Source organism: Lichenostomus cassidix, chromosome 20 (genome assembly GCF_008360975.1).
Source record: "Lichenostomus cassidix isolate B80296 chromosome 20, HeHo_3.0, whole genome shotgun sequence".
NCBI classification, from domain to species: Eukaryota; Metazoa; Chordata; class Aves; order Passeriformes; family Meliphagidae; genus Lichenostomus; species Lichenostomus cassidix.
This window is the reverse complement of record NC_139500.1, coordinates 9,366,019-9,385,732: the sequence shown is the minus strand read 5'-3', so window position 1 is coordinate 9,385,732 and position 19,714 is coordinate 9,366,019. Positions and strand designations below refer to the sequence as shown.

At 52.7% G+C, this 19,714-nt stretch overlaps 1 protein-coding gene across 2 annotated transcripts in view; it reads left to right on the top strand.

Annotated features, from left to right (window-relative positions):
- PLCG1 (phospholipase C gamma 1) overlaps positions 1–19,714 on the top strand; it is a 41,777-nt gene that overhangs the window by 4,647 nt on the left and 17,416 nt on the right. For both annotated transcript variants that reach the window (XM_085078952.1, XM_085078953.1), the window contains exons 2-5: positions 13,297–13,449; positions 13,816–13,909; positions 14,375–14,422; positions 18,799–18,883. In XM_085078952.1, the coding sequence (XP_084935078.1) occupies positions 13,297–13,449; positions 13,816–13,909; positions 14,375–14,422; positions 18,799–18,883 (380 nt within the window). The remainder of the gene's footprint in view (positions 1–13,296; positions 13,450–13,815; positions 13,910–14,374; positions 14,423–18,798; positions 18,884–19,714) is intronic.

Here is a 19,714-nt window from a genome sequence, read left to right as displayed (position 1 = left end):
TTGTCTTTTATGCATTTATATATATTTTTTTTAACTTCCTGTGTTTCCTGTGTTAACTAATTCTTTATTTTTAATAAAAATGGGTCTTGCATTCTTACCTCTACGTGCTGGGGGATTATAGGCCAGCTTCAAATTGAGCTGCTTGCCTTGAAACACGTCAGAAAATTCAGAGAGTTTGTTCAGAGAGTGAGCTGAAAATTTGGAGCAGATGTTTGTTTTATAGGGGAGAGAGAGGAGGAAAAAAAACTACCTCAAAAAAACCCTGGTTGCATTCTTGCTTTCAGTGAAATGAGCTCAGTCCCTTGGAGGTGGAGAAAAGCCATTGCCTGTGTAAAAGAAAAGAAATGACCTGTAAAATATTAATGCAAAGTGGCTCTGAAGTGTGGCTCATACTCGCCTCAGCCGCTTCAAGCACAAACCTCTTTCATTAGTCCGCTGGGGCACAGCTTTTTCTTTTTTAATTATGATTTTTTGGGGGCCATTTGCTTAAGCTGAGGAGCTTGGAGCTCTTAAGACGTGAGCACGCCAGAAATGGTTTTCAAGGATAAAGTAACTTCAGAGTGGGCTCCTCCTGGGGTGCAGGACGGCTCCTGCACTGGAGGGTCCCCTCCTGCTCCACCACCCACAGATGCAGGATGCAGCCCTTGTGGTGGGCAGGAACAGGAGGAGGGAGCTCCCCCTGAACTCCCCCTGGAGCAGGGGGCTGCAGCATGGCTGGGGTGGGAAGGGGAGAGCATGGCTTGTGGCTGTGGGGATGGTTAAAGCTTCCCCTGCTGTCTCTCTGCTGCTGGAGTTTCTCGAGGACAGGTTTTTTGTGTCATTACCAGTCCCCTTCCTGCTTACCAGGACATCTGTGCTACACACAAAGCCAGTGAGCTCTGCTCTGCCTTCACCACCAAACTGAAACAGCCTCCCTCCTCACCTCACATCCCTTTGTCATCCCGTTTTTATTCTTGGTAGCATCTTTTAGGAGGAACAGATTAGAAAACCCCTACTCATGCAGTAGTAAGAGACGTCACAAATTACCTCTTCCCTTGGCATCTCCAAAGCTTCTCCATGGCCTGGAGAACAGCTGGAAGTTGGCTGGCTGGGAGGCCAGTGTTTTCCTCTAGTACTTGCACCCACATCATGCATCCATCTGGTTCCTTCCTCTGCCAGTCAGCTACGTGGAAGGAATTGGCTTATGGGGTTCAAGCCCACTAATTAGAATGTGCTGGAGAGGTTTTGGATAGTGTTGGACTGATTATTTCTCACCTACATCACAGGCCTGAGTGTTTCAGCACTTGGCTTTCTCCTTGCTTGTTGGCTGGACAGCCTGTATGGCAACAGGAGCACCTGAGAAAGCTGGCCCTGGACATCTGGCTTTGCAGAGTGCATGCAAAGAGGTGCCATGCTCAGCTCTGTCACCTCCTGTCCCCAGGGGCAATTCTGCTGTGGGATTTTATACAGGACTTTCATGTGCCTCTTCTCCAAGCTGAGCCAGCAGTTGCCCAGCCCAGTCTGCAATCTCTTTACTGCTCTGTTGAGCTCCCTTGGCTGCACAGCAGGGATGGTCATCCTTATCTCAGAGCGTTTGCTCAGCTCCGTTATCTGATCGCAGTGGCTGCACTGTGAACATCCCCAGGACATGCTGACAGTCAGCAGTGCCCAAGGCCTGTCCCCCCGGAGCAGGTGTGTGACCTCCTGCATATCTTACAGATTGCAGACACAGGAGGAAAGCTCTGCAGTTTCTCAGTGCCAAAGTCCCTGTCTATGAGCCATCCTGAGGTCCCCAAGCACTGCATGTGGCAGAGCAGGCTTGACCACTGAGTTGCCCAGGGGTGCAGGCTTGGTGTAAATTTTGTGTTCCTAGGAACTTGGGCACTGCTCTTTTTCTGGGACCTTTCCCTGCAGAGCACAGGTGCTGTTGTGTCCCTTTGGAACTGACCCAGGTGAAAGCAGTGCACCCTGATGGGCAGCCTGGCCAGGATGGAAAACTTGGCAGCACCTGGGGTGGAGCAGGAGCTCTCAGAACCGACCCTCAGCTGTGACTGCCTTACACTTTTGGCTACATCACACAAACTTCTGCGTGAGTTGCAGATTTACTGGCGAGCTGCAGCAGCTCAGCCTGTGGATGGCAGCTTCAGAAGCTGCTGGAAGTGGAGCACGTTGGACTGTGTGTCCAACTCCTGTCTCTGACAAAGTGGGATCCTGCTGGGGTTGGCTTGACAGACAGTTGGTGCTGAGCATCTCATCCAGGCCATGGAGCTGGCTGGCAGGAGCTGTGACACCTCTCCCAGATCAGCCTGTGATTGCTGTGCTGCAGGGCTGCAGGAGTACTCCAGGACTGCCCTGGTGCTGGGCTGTGGTCTGGTAGGTGAAGAGGCCAACAGTGACAGTCTGTGCTTACTGCTGGCTCAGCCAGGAGCTGGGCTGGTGGTTTTGGGCTCAGAGGTGTGTGACAGTGTCTCTAGGAGCTGTGTGGCCTGGCAGGGCTGCAGCCAGCCCCCGTGCTGTGTCCCTGCTTCAGAGCTGCTGCAGGTTTGATAAGACCCAGTGTAAAGCTCACAGTGAAGGAGGGTGTGGGGAGTCCAGGAAGAACTTGCAGCGTGTGGTGAGGAGGTGTGGGGCTTTGAGCACAGAAAACCTGAGCAGCTCTGAGTTTAACAACCATTGGCTGAACCTCTAGCATACAGTAAAAGGAAATGTCTGAAGTCAGTGGAGAAGACTTTTTACTTTTCTAGTGTTCTCTGAGGTTTAAGGGCATTAGGGATCAGAAAATTTTGAAGTCCTTAGAATGCTTTTGAAAAGTTATCCCCCACACCCTCCCTTCTTCCCCTTGGCCAAACAGGCTTGGAGAGTAGGTGTGGAAGATGATGCTGGAATAGGGCAACTGCAGGGATACCTGTCTAGAGAAGGATAAATGGAGACAGGTTTGGGTGTGCAACAGATCCTGCAGCTGTATGGAGAAAGCTGTGTGGTGTCTGACATCTAGGGATGCTCACAGAATCCTGTGACCGTCCCAGCAAACCTGTGAGGCTCCTCAGCTCACTTGGTCGTGGTGTTTGCTGCTGCTGGCTGTGCTGCTGGTATCACACATGAGATCAGTTTAACATCGAGCACATCCTCTGCCAGTGACTGCATCCTGTCTGCACGGGGGTGGCTGGGTGATCTCATGGCTTCTCCCTGCTCATCTGTTCCGCTGAGCGCGGTTTTGCTGCCGGAGGTGTTACATCAGGCAGCGGTGGGAGGGTGTCTTCCCAGCTGGGGAGAGCCCTTAGGAAGGGACATGGTGACAGCAGCCGTTCCTAAAGGGACTTTTGCAGTGCTGGAAAAAGCTGTCCTTCTACATGGTTTTAATCTTGAGGTTTTCAGTATTCTTGTTTTGCACAAAGTGCTGTTTTACATGGAACAAGCTTTTTGACATTGATTCCAATGAGAAACTTCTTAACTTCTGAGAAGTTTCAGCTTTTCTGAAGATTCCCTGAATACTCAGAACTCTCTGCCAGGGCTTTCTGTTTCTAGTTTGCCAGACTTGTTCCTCCTGTCCCAGGGGTCCTTATCTCTGGGCATCTTGCTGCCTCTTGATCTATTCCTGTCATGTATTGAACACCTTGATATACTGGGTGGCAGGAGGATATGGGATTGTGGAGCACCCTGAGCATCCAAATGGCCTGTGTCTGGCTGGTGTCTCCAGGAGAAGCCAGGCTGGTGTCTCCAGGAGAAGCTGGCCACTAAATCTGAACAAGTCAGCAGAGCTTTAGGATGCTGCCAGCCCATACTCTGAAAGTCTCTGTGATTTTCAAACTATTTTTTAGCTGTCTCTGCTGTCCCTGTGGTCTGGTGGCACTTCAGCCTGATCTGGAACTGGGGGTCCTGAAATTGGCTGGCTGGGGAACCGTGGAAAGCCTTCCAGAGTCTGGGATGGATCTCTCCCTTGTTTTCCTCTGCAGATCCTCACTTCTGTTTGCAAACATTAGTGGTTCTGAGGTTTTGGTCAGCCCCTTCTTGTGCTGTCAATAGGGTGCTCCAGAGCATTCCTGGCCACCTACAGCCAGGCAAACCAATGGTGCTGGTTTAAAATCATCCCAGGGAAGGTCGTGGACCAGCACATGATCTCCTGTGATGTGGGATGCTGTGCTGAGTTGTTTGCCCACTGGCTTTAGGGATGCAATAGCTAAAAACCACAGCAGAAGGGTCAGGGCTGTGACTTACAGGTTGTGTTTTCTCTCCAACCCATCACAAACGCATTCATTTCCTTGTTCTTGGAATATGACTCTTTTATTTCCTGCCTTGACATATGGAGTCCCAGAGCTCTGCTGCCTTGTGTTTGCAGCTCACCCCCAGCTTTTATATATGGGGGTGTGTGCAGGACTCCTGCCTTCCCAGTCATGGTCCTTTGGGAGGTGACCTGCTGGCTGAACTGTCTTAGGATCGAGGGCTGCCTCTTCTGCTAGCTCCAAACCCCATCCCTAGGAGCTGGATGTGTGGTGTGTCCCCTGCACTGCCAGGATCCCAGAGCCTGGAGGGATGGCTGCAGAAGGTCCACTGTGCTCCGGGTGACACACAGTGATGCTGTGGATGCCCTGCTGCCTCCTGACTCCGGGAGCTGCTCCAACCATCCTGCTCTCCATCCCTGCTGGAGCTCCCCTGATTCCCTCTGTGGCATCCTGTGCTCCTCTCCTCCTGGGATTGCCCCGTGCAATGCCCCATCCTGCTCCCTTTGAGCATCACCCCGTGGCAGGACCAGACCAGCCAGGCTTGGAAATCACCACATCAAGGAAGGCTGTCACTGCAGGCTGTGCTCCACAGGGACGCTGGGTAGAACAGCTGCTTGAGAGCCTTTTTCCTGTTTACTTGCTCCCAGAAGTGCTGATGGTGTGGTGATTAAAGGACAGCCCCCCTGCATGTGCCAGTGCATCCTTCATCCCTCCTCCTCCCCCTCACCTCTGGTGGTGTAATCCTCAGCCCAAATAATGGGGGTGGCTGCAGGTAGGGGGCTTTGCCATGTAGGGAGCAGGGAATGTCCGAGAGGACTTTCACCCCGTTGGCTCCCTGCCCTGGAAATCTGCGCCCCATAAATCTGCTTCCCAGCTGGCAGGAGGTGGGGCAGGGACTGGCTGGGTTTGTTTGCTGAGCATTTGGACACTGCCTGCCAAGGTCCTTCTTGGTGTGAGGCTCTTGTGCTGCTGGGCTCACTGGGGCAGAGCACAGAGCCTGCTGCCCTGTCTCTCCAAGCTCCTGTGCTTGGGTACTTGTCCCGGAGGCATCATTCATCCTTCCACCTCTGGCTCCTCTTGCCAGGATCCTGTGGCACTCAGGGTACCCCACTTTTCCCTTGAGCTTACAGTGCTTGTCCTGTTCACCCCTGACAGCTCACAGCCCTCCTCAGCTTCAGAAGACCAAAAAGCTGTGTCCTTGGCCACAGAGCAGACCCCAAACAGTGCCAGACTTGCACTGGCGTCCCCGTAATCCCCAAAAGCTCAGGTTCTGGGGCACATTATGAAGAGGTCTGGAGGTGAAGGCATAAAATTTTTAGAGCATTGGTACATTGGGTTTGATATGAGCCATGGAGCAGGTTGGAGTACAAGCAGGAAGAGTCTCGAGTGCTGGAGACCAAATAAATCCCCGGTGAGGTCATTAAGGAAAAAACAATCCAGAGTAGTTTCACACCATCGCTGTGAGCTTCTGCTTCTCCCCCATCAGTTGAAAATGCTGTTACCTGCCAGGGCAGTGTGTGGCTTGATCTGCTCAAGTGCCTGGAAATCTTCAGTTGGATGGTGCTGCAAGGAGGTGCTGTTAGCTGGTTATCCACCAAAATCTTGCCTTGGTGTTCAGAGGTGAAGCCAGCCCAGGGTGGTCTCATCGTGGTTTGTGCAGATAAAGCAAATCTGGCGGAAAGGGAAGAGGAGAGTCACTGTTTCCATTTGTAATCACTTAGATTCAGGTTTGATTTCAGCAGTAGCTGCTCTGGTAACTTTGTGTCTGCTTCATGTTGGGGTGGGTGGAAAGGACTCAGATGGAGAATCCACAGAGGAGGAGGTGACAGGGAGAGGTGCTTCCCCATGATGTTGGTGGAGACAGTCCAGCCCTTGGGCTTCTCCACAGACACTGGCACAGAGGCAGATCGAGGGGAGGACACACATCTGGAAGTCACATCTGTGCTCTGGCAAACACTCAGCTCTTCCAGTTTCATAACAGCTTTTGATTTGGGCGTGAGGTAGGAAGAGGTCAGGCTGTTGTGGTGACCTTGAAGAGCTTGGCAGCAGATGGGATCTTTGTCCTATCCTTCTCTTCCCAGTGTTGCCCTACACTGCAGAGTTCAAGCCCTGGTAGGGACAGGACAAGCCCCTTCCCTGCTGCCACTGAGGGTCCTGGCCAGCAGGCACCTCTGCTGTCAAATCCTGTCACAGAAACTTGGTAGGGTGGATGAAAAATGAGTCACAGCACCTGAACACCACTGACATTTGCTATCACTGTGACAAATCTCTCCTGGGTTTCAGTTTTCACTCCTCCTTTGTCGTGAGGACAATGTGCGGTCATCCTTGTCTCCAATTACTTTGTGACCAGGCATGAATCCTGGGTGTGAAAGTCGAGAAGGCACCTTTTAGAGTTCAGAAATCCTCAGAAAGCTCCAAGGAGAGCTTTCTGCTGGTGGTCCTACTCAGGTCCCCAGTTCCACCTCTGCTAGGGCTTCCTCACTGGCTGTCAGGACCTGGCGAGCTGTGCATTTGGAACTGCTGCATTGCTAAGTCTGCCTTTCCTGCTTGTTTTTTGCCAGTCTGTTCAGTCCCATCCCCTTCCCCTCACTGGCAGGGGGCACTCTGGCTGGCTGAGAGCCTGGGGACTTCAATCACCCTGTAAGGTCCAGGAGAGGGATGCAGAGATGTTGCACAGAAGGGCTCCCTGTTCAGCCCGTCCATGTGGGACACCTCACCTACCTGCAGAGCAGCTTCCTTGAGCCTCTCACCCTCTTCCATGCTGATCCACAGCATGTATTGGTGCCTCATCGATCTGTCCCTGCCCTCTCAGATCACCTGACAGCTGTGCATCCCCTTTGGAGGAGGAGTGGCAGAGGCAGGAGCTGTGCTCACAGACCTTCAATCCCACCTTCCCTCTGGTTTATTCTGCTCCTTTAAGGTCACTGCATTTCTTACCCAGGCAGGGCTGAGGGGGATGGAACCTGCAATGCCACGCAGAAAAAAGGTCACCTTGGGGGTGGATTGTGGAGCCTTCCTAGACAGGCTGTCCAGAGCACCAGTGCTGAGCTTCCCCTTTCCAGATGAGTCAGTGGAACCTTGTGCCTGTCAAACAGACGGGGTGGTGACCGAAGGGTCTCTCTGCTGACTGCCACCAGCCTGATTTCATCTGGGACAGGGACCAACATCTGTCCAACACCAACATCTTCAGAGCAGCATCTGTGCAAGCAAAAACTGGGGCTTTACCTCAGCTGGAGCAGCTCTGCCTCTCTTTGGGGTGGAAATGTGCTCCCATGTCCTGTATGGTGACAGTGCAGCAAGTCCAGGGCTCTTGCAGGTGCCAGTCTTGCTGTGGGAGTGGGAGCAGCCAGCAGCTCTGGATGCCCACCCTGGGGTTTGGTACAAAACCCCACAGCTTCACAAAGACAACATTTCCATGGAGGACAAGAGGGAGCCACAAAGCATTCCAGGAGGAGGATTGCTGGAGCTCTCACCTGGCATTTGCCATCTGCTGCTTGTGTCCCTGAGCTCCCCACTGCTGGCTGTGGGCAGAGGCTGTGAGGTAGCAGCATCCTGCTTTGCTCACTTGGAGGATCAGCTTTGGTTTTTTTACTCATATTTTCTTGTAGCTGAGGGTGAGCAGGAGAGATGTGCTGATGATAACAGGTCAGGGAGCTGCCAGCCCACAGCTGCCTCTCTTTCTCACGTCAGGAGGATGTTCAAGAGCTCTTGAAGGCCACCTGTGTGAGGCTGATGCTAACAAGGCAGCCTGGGAAGAAGCCACCGTGCCCTTTAGAAGCAATGTCAGGGCAGGGCCTCTGCCCCCCTGCTCCAGCCCCTAACGTGGGATATGTGTGGGGTAGAGGAGGGAGGGTCTCCTCCTCACATCCCCTCCTCTAGCCCGCAGAGCAGTGTGGCAGCACAGCATCTCCTAATCTCCCTGCACATCTCCTCTAGCTTCCTCTGCAGGTGATAAGGATTTTGGAGGGGGGACAGGGGAGGGAGGAGCGGGAGCTCAGAAGCCACAGGACATGTGACCCAGGGGCACAGCAGAGGCAGAGGCACAGGCAGGAAGCCCTGGTGCCCACAGAGCAGCCAGTGCATCCCTGTGTGCCCTGCCTGGGGCACCCTGCTGGCACCACTGCCCAAGTGCCACTTCCCAGGTGGTGTTTAAGCTCTCTGCCAAATCCTCTCACTCCACATGGAGTGACAGGGATTGCTGAGAGGTGAGTCAGGGTCCAGGCTAGCCCCAGTTACCCTGGCTAATCAGGACCTCCCTGTTGTCCCATCTCCAGCTGACTGAGCTATTTTTCCCCCCAGCATCTCTCTGAAGGTGCTTTCTGCATGAATGTTTCTGACTCTGGGGTAGAGCTATTGAGACAGTTGCTTCGTAGCAAAAATCCAGTGGCTTGGAGCAAAAATCCAATTTGCTGGTGCAGGTGAGGTGAAGCACCTTGTTAGAGCAAACTGAGACAGCTGAGCTGAGTCTGGAGGGCAAAATGGCTTTCCCTGCATCATTTCCTAAGGCAGAAATACCACCTGCAACATGCAGCAACAGGAGCAGTGGGACCTGATGGTCCCCAGGGCACCAGAGTGGCTCCTCCCTGGTATAGCAGTGGAGGTGATAGAACTTTTTACAGGGATTTTGGTGCCTCACTGAAAGGGCAGAGTGGCCTTTTTAGGTCACAGGGTGAGGGATGCACTGGGGCACAGGGCACTGCTGGTTTGGTGATTGTTGGCCTCTGTGGATGCTCAGCCATGCTCCCTGCCCTCTGAAAAACCAGTTAAGGTCAAATGAGAGGCCTCAGCTGGTATCTTGTTGTCCTGTCTGGATAAGCCATCTGTTAATGGCACTGGCTCTTCCTCTGGAAACCTGATAGGTGACACTGAGCAGTGCAGGGGGATGCAGTAACCTCTCTGAGCAGGGATGTTCAATCCATCATTACTGTCTGCTGGAGCCCTGTGGATGAAGGGAAGGAAGCTTGTGGGATTGAGAGGCTGAGCTGTTGTCTCTCTGAACACCAATACTGATGTGAGATGCACCAGAATCTGTTCCTAATCACTTGGGCTGACTGCTTGGCTTCTTGCACAGGGGACATAAAGGCTAGGACCCCATTTTCTGTGTTCATTATGGGAGTGACCCACCTGTCCTGAGAGCCACCTTCATTTCCACAGTGCAGCCAAATTCCAGCTCAGGTGGCTGCCAGCTGCCCGATTCCTCCTGCACATCCCAGACACGGGGATGGGTCTGTGCAGGGACAAACACGGGGCTCAGCAGGCAGAAGGGGCTCGATAAACATGAAGGGCAGGCAGCAAGCTCCAGACTGAGAGGTGCTGAGGGCTCTGGCCCCCATCCAGCCAAGCACTTAGAGCTCACAGGGGAGTTCTGGTGGGGTTTTTGTTTTTCTTGCAGGCGGTGTTGGGTTGCAGCAGCAGAGCTGAGGCACTGGGCTGGGCAGGGCTGCTCGGCTGCTGGGTGCTGGCAGGAGGAGGTGAGCCAGGATCCTCCTCCAGACTCCTGCAGCTCCTAATAGCCACGGCTGGTCTGAATATCCACTTCAGGATGCTTCCGTTTAAATATTACAAGGGAGATGGCACTGCTTTACTCTCCACGCTGTTGCATAATAGATTTTTCTTGTTTTTACTCACATGCACATACATGTCTTTTTCCTCTTTCTCCCTGGGATGGCTCTGACACCCCCAGTGCCCCTTCCAGTGCTGGGAAGCCTGGGGATGACCACATGGCTGTGCTCAGTGGGATCCACAATGCTAAATAGCAGGAAGAGTCTTTTTATTAACCTCTTTTTCTTTGCCAGAGTGAGTAGGCTGGAAGTTTTTCCGCTGCCCCTGAGCAGAATCAGTCCATGTAAGCCAGCTGTGGTCAGGATGGGCTGGCAGTGACCCTGTGGCTCTCACTGCACCATTTCTCCCCAGGGAGACACAGACCCAGCAATGCCTATTGAGGGGGTGGGTGTTTGCTTGGAGGCTGTCCCTGATAAACCCATCCTGGAAGGTAATCTGGCTAAGTGTTCCTTTCGTCAGCTTTTTAATTTTTTTTTTTTTTTTTTATTTAATCAGTTTTCCATCTTTCCAAAAATCCTCTGGAGGTGGCGATTTTGCAACCCTCAGAGCCTGTTCCAGGCTGTCCTTATCCTTACATGTTACAACACCCTATCCATCAGCGGGTAAATGAGGCTCGGATGAAGTTTCAGTTTTAAATGACTTCAAGGGTGGATCTGGTTTTCATGTAACCAGAGGGTAATTTGGTGGGTTTTTTTCTTACATGGTGAGGGAGGTGGATCTGGGGTCAGTTTTTTCTTCCTGATGCAACCCACTCCTTCTGAAAGGAGGGCTCTTTGCCCAGAAATGTGATCCTTTTTTTTTTCCTTCTTTTTTTTCTGTTTTTTTTCTCACTGCTGGAGGCAAAAGGAGAGCCACGCTGTTTCTGCTGGCAGTGGGCTGGGGGGAAGTTTGGCATCTCAGTGTGCAGTGTGGAACCATGTGGGGAGCTCAGAGCATCTCTGGGGTGGATGGTCTTTGCTTCCTCCTTGCTGGAGCCTCTCTTGGCTCCTGCCTGTGCACCCACCCAGGAGGGCTGGAGAGGAGCCAGCCTGCTCCAGGCCTCCCATCTCATCCACTGCTCATCCATCCCTGCTCTCTGCTGGTTCCTACTCTGGGGCATGCAGCTCTGCCGGGCTGCAGCAGGGCTCATATCCCATCAGAGAGCTTCCCTCCACCTCTGCCATTGCTGTGGGACCAAGCTCTTCCTCTCTTGCCTCATCCCAGCTGGGATAAGGACGAGTTTGTGTGCTCTGCCTCCCACAGCATGCTCTGGGAGAGGACAGCTCAGGGAGGAGGAGATGTGGCTCACCTTGGTGACACAGGACTTGTCCTTGCAGGGCTCACCCCAGGTCACCTGTCCTTGTTCCCTGCCCAGGTGTGTGTGTGGCCTGTGGAGCTAGGACCCCAGCAGATGCTTAACCCCATGTCTTTGCCCACGTCCTTGGCAGGTCTTTCCCTGCAAGGACTCAAGGTGCAGCCCCATATGGGACAGGTGGGTCATGTCACTGAGCCCACACCATGGCTGAAAATGGCAGAGCCTCCAGAGTGTCTCTGTGGGACCTGGGCTATAGCAAAATCCCTCCATCCCTCCTTTTCCTGGTGACTCCCAGTCCTGTGCTGCCAGAGAGAGGATCTGCAGTGGGATGGAGGTGGGCAGGGAGCAATGCAGGGAAGCATCATTCCAGCCCTTGCTGGTTTGGGTTGGTGGCATTTGTGCTTGCTGTGCTTCCTGCTCAGAGTCACTTCCTTCCAGCTGCAGGGGGGCTGGGAAGGTGTTTGAGGCAGGGGTGGGAGAGGCTGCTGTGCTGCTGTGTGGTGAGAAAAGGGCTGCACAAACCAAACCCCAGCTGCCTTCCCCCGGAACACTCAGGCAGGTTTGGGAGGACGAGAGAGAGGAGCAAGCAGCTGCAAGCATGCGTGGGCTGCAGGTTCCTGCCCCATCCTCACAGAGGCTGCCCTTTGCCCTAGGAATTCCCTGCGTGCTTTTGTCGTTGATAAGCACCTCACTTGCTCCAGGGCTCTCTCCACTGTGTGGATTTTAGGTATGCATTGTGTAACAACAGCTCTGTGCTACTCACTTAGTAACCTGCTGGTGCTCTGTGCAGGGAGAGGTGAGCACAGGGTGCAGCCAGCACTGAGCATCCCAAAGTGCAGGAATATTCCAGCACCTTGCTTTGGTAGTTATTGCCTGGTAAACCACCATGAAAACCCATCTGCTGGGGTTTTCCCACTGTGTTGGTCAAACCCTGCATCCTCCTGTAAAGACAGGATTAGCCTTCAGCCCCACTGTGCATGTCCTGGATATATATCTGCAAATACCTGAAGTGTGATGGATTTTTAAGGGCTAAAATAACCTGCTGTGTCACTGACATTGTGAGCACATGGGCAGGTTATGGCAGGGCATGCTAATGTTTGAACTTCCAGCCAGCTCCTTTCCAAAGGGTAGGTGATGCTTCAAAAAGTCACTCTTGCTTATTTTAGGAAGCTTGTCTGTCCTTCCTTTGCAGCCCCAAGGAATTGGGTCATTCTTTGCTCTTGTCACAACTTGATGAGCTTTAGAGGGTTATTAGATTCACAGAATATCCTGACTTGGGAGGGACCCACCAGAATCATCAAGTCCAGCTCCTGGCTCGTCACAGGACACCCCCAAAATTCATAGAGTGGGCAATCTGGATATGTCCTGTGCCAGGAAATGAGCAGGCTGCCATCATTTCCAAATGCACCCACACTGCTGCATGGGAGCAGGATCCAGGAGAGAATCCCACATTCTTTGTGCTTTGCAAGACCTCCCAAAGTCAATCAAGGGGTTTGGAGGGAGCATCATCTTTCATGATGCAGTTTAGTGCTGTTGGTGGCTGCTGTGGGTGATTAGCAGGTCACATTTCTGTCTAGTTTTAAACTGCAGTAAATAGAAATGAAAGGCGAGACGATCCACAGTGAGTGCAGTAAGTGGAGTTTAATTGGGATGAATTACATGCCAGGTTTGCAGTAATCTCCGTCCTGCATTGCTCAGAAGCATCATCTGCTTTGGAAACGTGACTCAGAAATGTTGTTATTTGATTCCCACGAGCATTTAGAGAAACTATTTTTCCAGGAAGCAAAGATTCTTGGGTTTGGGTTGGGATGGGGGTTTTTTTTGCCTTGTTGCTGCTGTTGTTTTCTCTTTGTTCTACGGCAATAGGAGTCCTTTCCCAGAATTTCCTCTGGGGAGGGAGGCTGTGAGATGCTCCCTTACCAGTGTCTCTTCAGCTCCTTCTCCTTGCTTGGCACTAATGCTCCAGCATGCTCACAGGTGCCCTTTCCTGGGGATCCCTGTGGGGGACACATTCAGCCATTTTTGGGGAACACAGAGGAAAATAGGGGGGGAAACCTCCTAGGGAAGCAGTAAGAGGGGGCTGTGCTTACAGCCTGGAGGCCTAGGGCTGCCATCGTGTAACAGATAGTAACCCAGCTCTTGAGATGACTAAACCCACTTCATCTGTGCTCTCCCTTCTCCAGTGTCATGGGAATTCCAAGCTGTTTGCTGAACATCCCTTTTGTTTTCCCTTCCTCTTAGTGGATATTCGTGAAATCAAAGAGATTCGTCCAGGCAAGAACTCCCGGGACTTTGATCGGTACCAGGAGGATCCCTGTTTCCGGCCAGACCACTCTCACTGCTTCGTTGTCCTCTATGGCACAGAATTCCGGCTGAAGACCCTCAGCTTGCAAGGTAAAGCTCTTGTGGCCTTGGGGTTGTGCCAGGACAGGGTTGGGCCAGAGCTTCATCCTCACAGGACCCAGACAGCTTCACTGCTTGGGGACAAAGATGACTCCCAGCTCTTGGGAACTGAAGGAGGAGAGAGTGAGATGTGCAGGGGCAAGAGGTCCAGCCAGCCACATTCATCCCACAGGAGCGGAGCAGGAGCTTGGCAGGGAGAGGAGCCAGCCAGAGCATCTGTGTATGGGGGGGAAATGTTGCCAGAAAGGGGATGAAGCGAGGAATAGGGGATATAAGGGGCTGGGGATAGTCCCAAGAGGTTTGGGTTGGTGATCAGCCTCTGTGTCCCTTCTTCCCACTTCTGTTCACTTTCCACAGCCACTTCTGAGGATGAGGTCAATATGTGGATCAAGGGGCTGAACTGGCTGGTGACAGACACTCTGAGGGCACCAACCCCCCTGCAGATTGAAAGGTGAGAAAAACTCATCCTTTTCCTGCGCTTGTTTTCTTTTTTCCCCTCTCTGTCTGTTTTGACAGAAAAAGGTGAGCACAGTGACATCTCATTCCCTCTCTGAGCTGCGCTGACCCGGCACTTCTGCCTCTGCACTCCAGAGGCTTCATCTTGTTGACCTCAAAGTTTGATCTCGTGCACCAGGGAAAAGGAGTTTTACCATGAAATTGATGTTTCTGTGTGTGCACAGCCTGTGTTATCTGTAGCAGTTCAGTGCAGAGGCATTTTTAAAGGGGAGCAGGTTCCCTGCATGAAAATAGGGTCGGCTGCCTCTGGAAAGGGGGCAGAGCTGGGTTCTCTGGTGGGAAGGAGGGGTGTGGGAGTGGATGGTGAGGCACTGAGCATCTTCCAGAGAGAGATTGGAGCAGGGGCTGGTTGTTGAGGAGCTGGGGCTGAGTGTGTGCCTGTTTGTGCCTTCCCACCTAGGTGGCTCCGGAAGCAGTTCTACTCCCTGGATCGCAACCGGGAAGACAGGTGAGGAAGGGGAAACTTGGAGTCGTGTTCAGGGAAGGGCTTGAGCTGGAAGGGTTCACCTCTGACTTGAAACTCCAGCCTTTGTTTGGATTTTTTTGTTGGGTTCTTTAGGCTTTTAATGGTCTTTTTCAAGGAACCTTACCCCCAGTCCCAAACTTCTCTCAGTGATTTTCACTGAATTTAAAAGAGCATAAAGAGGCTGTCTTGTTTCCCTGACCTATTTCTCAGCTGTTCAGACCCAGTAACACCTTGAGAGCCTGCAGCTGTGAAACACCTTCCCCCCCAGCTGGCACCACCCAAGGAAGCACACATCAAAGAGCCGAGAGGCAGTTCAGGGCACCCCATCAGGGCTGAACTGGGTTGTGTTTATTAGTCTCCACTCTGTTTGGTTTATCCTCCTTTTCTGAGGCCCATGAGACCATGGATCATCCCACAGCTGGGCTGCAGCAGGGTCACTGCTTGTGGGGCTCTTGGGTGAATGCTTAGTGATGTCCCAGCAGGTTAAAATCTCATGCTCAGGCCTGTCAGGAGGAGGGAAGGGAAGGGAATTGGGTCATGATTCACCATGAGATAAGGGAGGGGACATTTTCCCATTGGGGAGGTGAGTTCCACCATGCTCTGCTCTGTCCCACTGCCGTCACCAGTTCCAGCCCCCATGCTGGCTGCCAGCCTGCTCTTCCTGAGCTGCTGTTGTTTGCCTCCTTTCATCCCTGGGACATGCTTTTCCCCTGTGATGTTAACTGAGCCCATTAACCTTTCAGCATTGATTTCCACACTAATGTGCTCCCCTGGGGGCACCAGCTCATGCCCCCTGGCTGCTGTGGAGCATGTGGGTCCCACCTGCCCCCTTTCCATGCTCTGATGTTCGGACAGAGCCCTGGGATCCACAGCATCCCCTGCTTTGTCCTTGCTGTGTCCCTCCCAGAACAGCCAGCCAGCCCTGAGCAGCCTGCCAGGGGATAAATTCAACCTGTCCAGGAGCAGGGCAGGAGTGTGTTTCATGGGGAAAATCCTGCTGCACTGGACATTTTGCCTTTTCAGTGATTTATACTGTGGAGTGACGAGAGCACCGCTGGGTGCACAGGGATTTTGTGGAGGAGGGATAAATCCTAGCAGAGACAGAAAGGGAAGGAGATGTTTAATCTGTTGCAGCTGTTCTGCATATGCTACACACCTTTCAAATCCAGGCTTGGTTTCTATACACAGTGGTGACTAGGGCACAGTATTTCCTAATTCTGCCATGGAGAGCACTGAGGCAGGTGCAGGGGTAGCTGTGTGGAGGTTTTGGAGGAGGAGTGCAGGTAAAGTGGAAATAACTGGTCCTTTTTACCTTCTGGTTATGCAGTAAAACAGATGAACTGGCATCCCAACAGTACAAAAGGAGATTGCATGTATAGATCTGTCTGCCCAAGGCAGGCCAGCAGAGCTGACAGCCAGCCTGTTGCATCCCTGTTGTTTCTATTGATATCATCTTTCTATTAGCATTTAGCATTAAGGCAGCAAAATCCAATATATTCCTTACCTGTCAACCACAGGGAGAGGTTTCAGTGCAAAAGCCTTAATTAGGAGAGCTGCTGCTCCAGCCCAGGCAGCGAGAGGAGCAAAACAGCAAGAGGTGGAATGCAGAAAGATTTGGGTTCTTCCCATTTTACAAGCAGTCATGTGTTTTCTGCGAGGTAGTGGCAACAGTTATGGGACATACACATCTTCTGGATTTAATCTTGGCCCTTGTGAGGCATTTCAGCATTAAATTTAATGTCACTGAGCTCTTTGCTTTGGCTTCTCAGCCTGAAAGTGGGTTTTTAAAGGGAACAGTGAGTTGTGGTTTTGTTTTTTATAAAAAAAACCCACCACTTGCAAACCATCCTTGATCCTTTCAAGAGCAGGCAGGGTTTTGGCAGCTGCAGAAATCACTCCCAGCATTTGTGTACCCCTCTTGTGCTGGAGCCCTTTCCTCTCCTTTCTGCCCCGGCTGGGTGCTGGGCTGTACCTTCCAGCAGATGGTGGCTGTTTTCTCTGGCTGCTGGGCCTTTGGCTATTTGTTTTTCCAAGGGAGGTTAGGTGGAAAGAGGAGGATAACAGGATGCTGGGGTTTTTTTTTCCTAACTGCTGCAGAGGAGACTGTTTCACCTCTGGCCAGGAGAGCTGCCCATGGCTGGGAGCAGCATTTACAGCGCTGAGGGCTGGCAGGGGAATGTTTCCATCCCCTGTGAGAGGGCTGGGCCAGTCCTTTGGACTGTTTGTCATGAAACCTTAAAAAAGTTCCGTAGAAAAAAAGTAGTTTGTTTATTTTGTTTTTACTTTCTAGTCTGAAAATACTACTGAGCTGTTTATCCAAGGTCTCCAGCACTTTAGCATGATGAATAACACACAGTAAATAAAATCCTTCCCTACCCTGTCCTCCTGAAGCCGAGGGAAATGCTGGTCACAGCTTTGACAGGGCTTGCTCTTGTCACATCAACGAGCAGTGCTGTGGTCCAGCACCTCCTGTGAAACAGCTCAGCATCACCAGAGCTCAGTGCCAGCTCCAGTGGGTCTCCAGGGATGCCTGCTGCTGGTTCTGCTGTTCCAGCACCTCCTGCTCTTTTTCCATGAGCTTTTTTGCAGTCTCATGCTCTCACCAAGGAGGGATTGCTGCTGGGTGGCTCTGGGGACTCTGGGTGTCCTGTTGGGGGTCCTATGACAGCTGTTACATGCTGGGAGGGCATGGGAGGGCATATCTCATCCTCCTGGGTCACTCCACACATTTCTCTGTCACCCAGAACCCCATAGCTGGGACTCCCTGCCTGGGGGATCTCACAGCACCCTGGATGTGAGAATGAATGCTTGGTCTGTTGGAGAAGGGAAAGGGCAAAATCTCCTCAGAACACTCACCCTGAGCCCCTGAGGTAACTTTACTTGCTGGAGGAAGGTGGAGGTGCAGGGGGAGATAGCAATGCTGAGTGTGTGTTGCTGACTGTACAGCTGTGAGGGAAGGAGGGGCTGGGGCCATTTCCCAGCCCTTTTTTACCTCCTTTTTCTATTCCTGTTCTGCCAGTGAGTGGCAGGGCACTGCACAGTCCTTGGATGGCTGGGTGCTGGCCTTGGGCACGGCACAGGAGCTGGGCCAGGTCCTGCTGTGGCCGTGTGTGTCCACCCCAGGAACAAGGGCTCTCTGTGTCCCGCTGGCTGCCGAGCCCTCGTCTCTGCAGCGCCTGACACCAGCCGGTTTCTCCCTCTCCGTGGAGCTCCCTCCATCCCTCCTCCTTCCTGTGGGGTTTGAGATCACCCTGCTTTCAGGGAAGAGTGTAAAAGGGATGTGGTTCACATGTGAATGCCAGCATGCACCTGGGTTAAATCTCCTGTGCAGGACATCTTCCCAGGTATTTTTATATTTGCACCCCAAAGCCATAAGGATTTCCAGGGTCAGACTTCCCCAACACATTGTGGGATGGGGGAGCATCCTGTAGGATCTTGTGTTCCCACGTGCTCGGTGGGGGACAAAAGCACCATCTGTGATTGCAGGGGTGGACTCCCAGGACTTGCTTTTAAGGCAGGAGTTGCCAGAAAATGATTGGACACAGACCTCTCAGCTTCTAAATCCTGCAGATGGGAGGCATCCTTGTTTTTCCTTGCTGCAGGGCCGTTGCCCCATGGAGAGACAGCTCTGGAACAGGCAGGGGCAGCCCAGAGCTCCCTGCTGCCTGTCTATGCCCTCCTGGGTGTGGGATCCTGCTCAGGATTGACACTGGATCTCTCCCTGATGCAGGAAGCAGCACATTTGGTGTGAAGGGCCTTGGGAAGCAGAGCCACGCAGGCTGCTCTGTGCCTGCAGCAGGAGTGGCTGGGAGAGCACAGCTGGGCACGACGTGGCAGTGCTGTGCTTGTGGCTGGAGACTGGAAATGGCTTTTTTCCCTCTCCTGAAGATAAAATTGGCTGAGTTCTAACCACTTAAGAGAGCCTGTTCTCCTCTAGCAGACCAGGGAGTGGGTTTTGGAAAGGAGTTGGTCACCCAGCATCCATGTTAGGGCACAGATACTTGAAAAATACTTCTTCCTGGCTGTTCCTGTAAAGCAGTGGGTGCTGCCTGTCAGCTGTGGTGTCAGCTTGAGTAGGCTGAGAGTGCTGGGCTTGCCCAGCTCTGTCAGGAGCTTGTAGGAGCAGTGTTTGCAGTTCCCCCTGACACGCAGCCATCTCTCTGCTCCCCACATCCTCCACTGTTGTGCCTTTGGTCCCAGCCTCAGCATCGTTCTGGGGTCACACATCCATCCTTGTGTCACTGCTGATGTCCCTTTGGGAACAGCCACTCTGTGCACCTGGTGTTCTGGCCCTAGGGTGAGACCCCTCCATCCCAGACCTCCTGAACACGTTTCTCCTCTTTCCCCTGCCGAGCCAGGATCTCTGCCAAGGATCTGAAGAGCATGCTGTCTCAGGTCAACTACCGTGTCCCCAACATGAGGTTCCTGCGGGAGAGACTCACGGTGAGTGTGTGACCCCTCCACTCTCCCTCTCAGCACTGGGGACCCTCAGCACTCCATTGCCTGCCTTTGAGCAAAACCTGGTGGTGGTTCAACTCCCAGGGAGTGTTTGCATATTGCAGAGCCTCCCAGCCTTTCCTGGGAGGGCCCCCACCCACGGCGGTGACTGAAGAGGTGCCAGCTCCCACTGGGTGCCGCACCCTGGCCTATTTGTGGCCAGCACCCTCTTCTTACCCCACCCTGCCTCCCACACTCCCCTCATTGCTCCTGGCTCCAGTCATGGCCTTGGTGCTGGTGGGGTAGAGTGCAGAACAGCTATCAGGTGCTGCATACTGGCTCTTGCAAGCCACTGCCACCGAGTGATGCTCTGCCAGCATCACCACTGACCCAGGGTTGAAGGGTCATCTTGTGATGACCAGCTGGTCCCACCAGCATGGAATTCTGAGGCCAGAGAGTGGTGTATCCTAAGCAGAGCACACACTTCGGGTCTTGTGGCTTCCAGACACTTCAGATAGTCTCAGCAAAAAAAAATCAAATTATTGTTTTGTAACTATTTAAGTAAGTGGTGATGCTTTGATCAATGTGCTGATGCCTTTATGGGGAACTGTGGAACTCATTTTGGGATGTTTCTGTGTCCTGGGCACTGTGGGGTCCTGCTGGCTCCAGCAGAAACTGTGGAATCACAGATTTGTTAAGGTTGGAAAAGCCTTCTAAGATCACTGAGTCCAGCCATTACCCAGCATTGCCATATCCACCAGTGAACCATGTCCCCAGGTGCCACATCCACATGTTTTTTGAACCCTTAGGGATGGTGACTCCATCACTGCCCGGGCA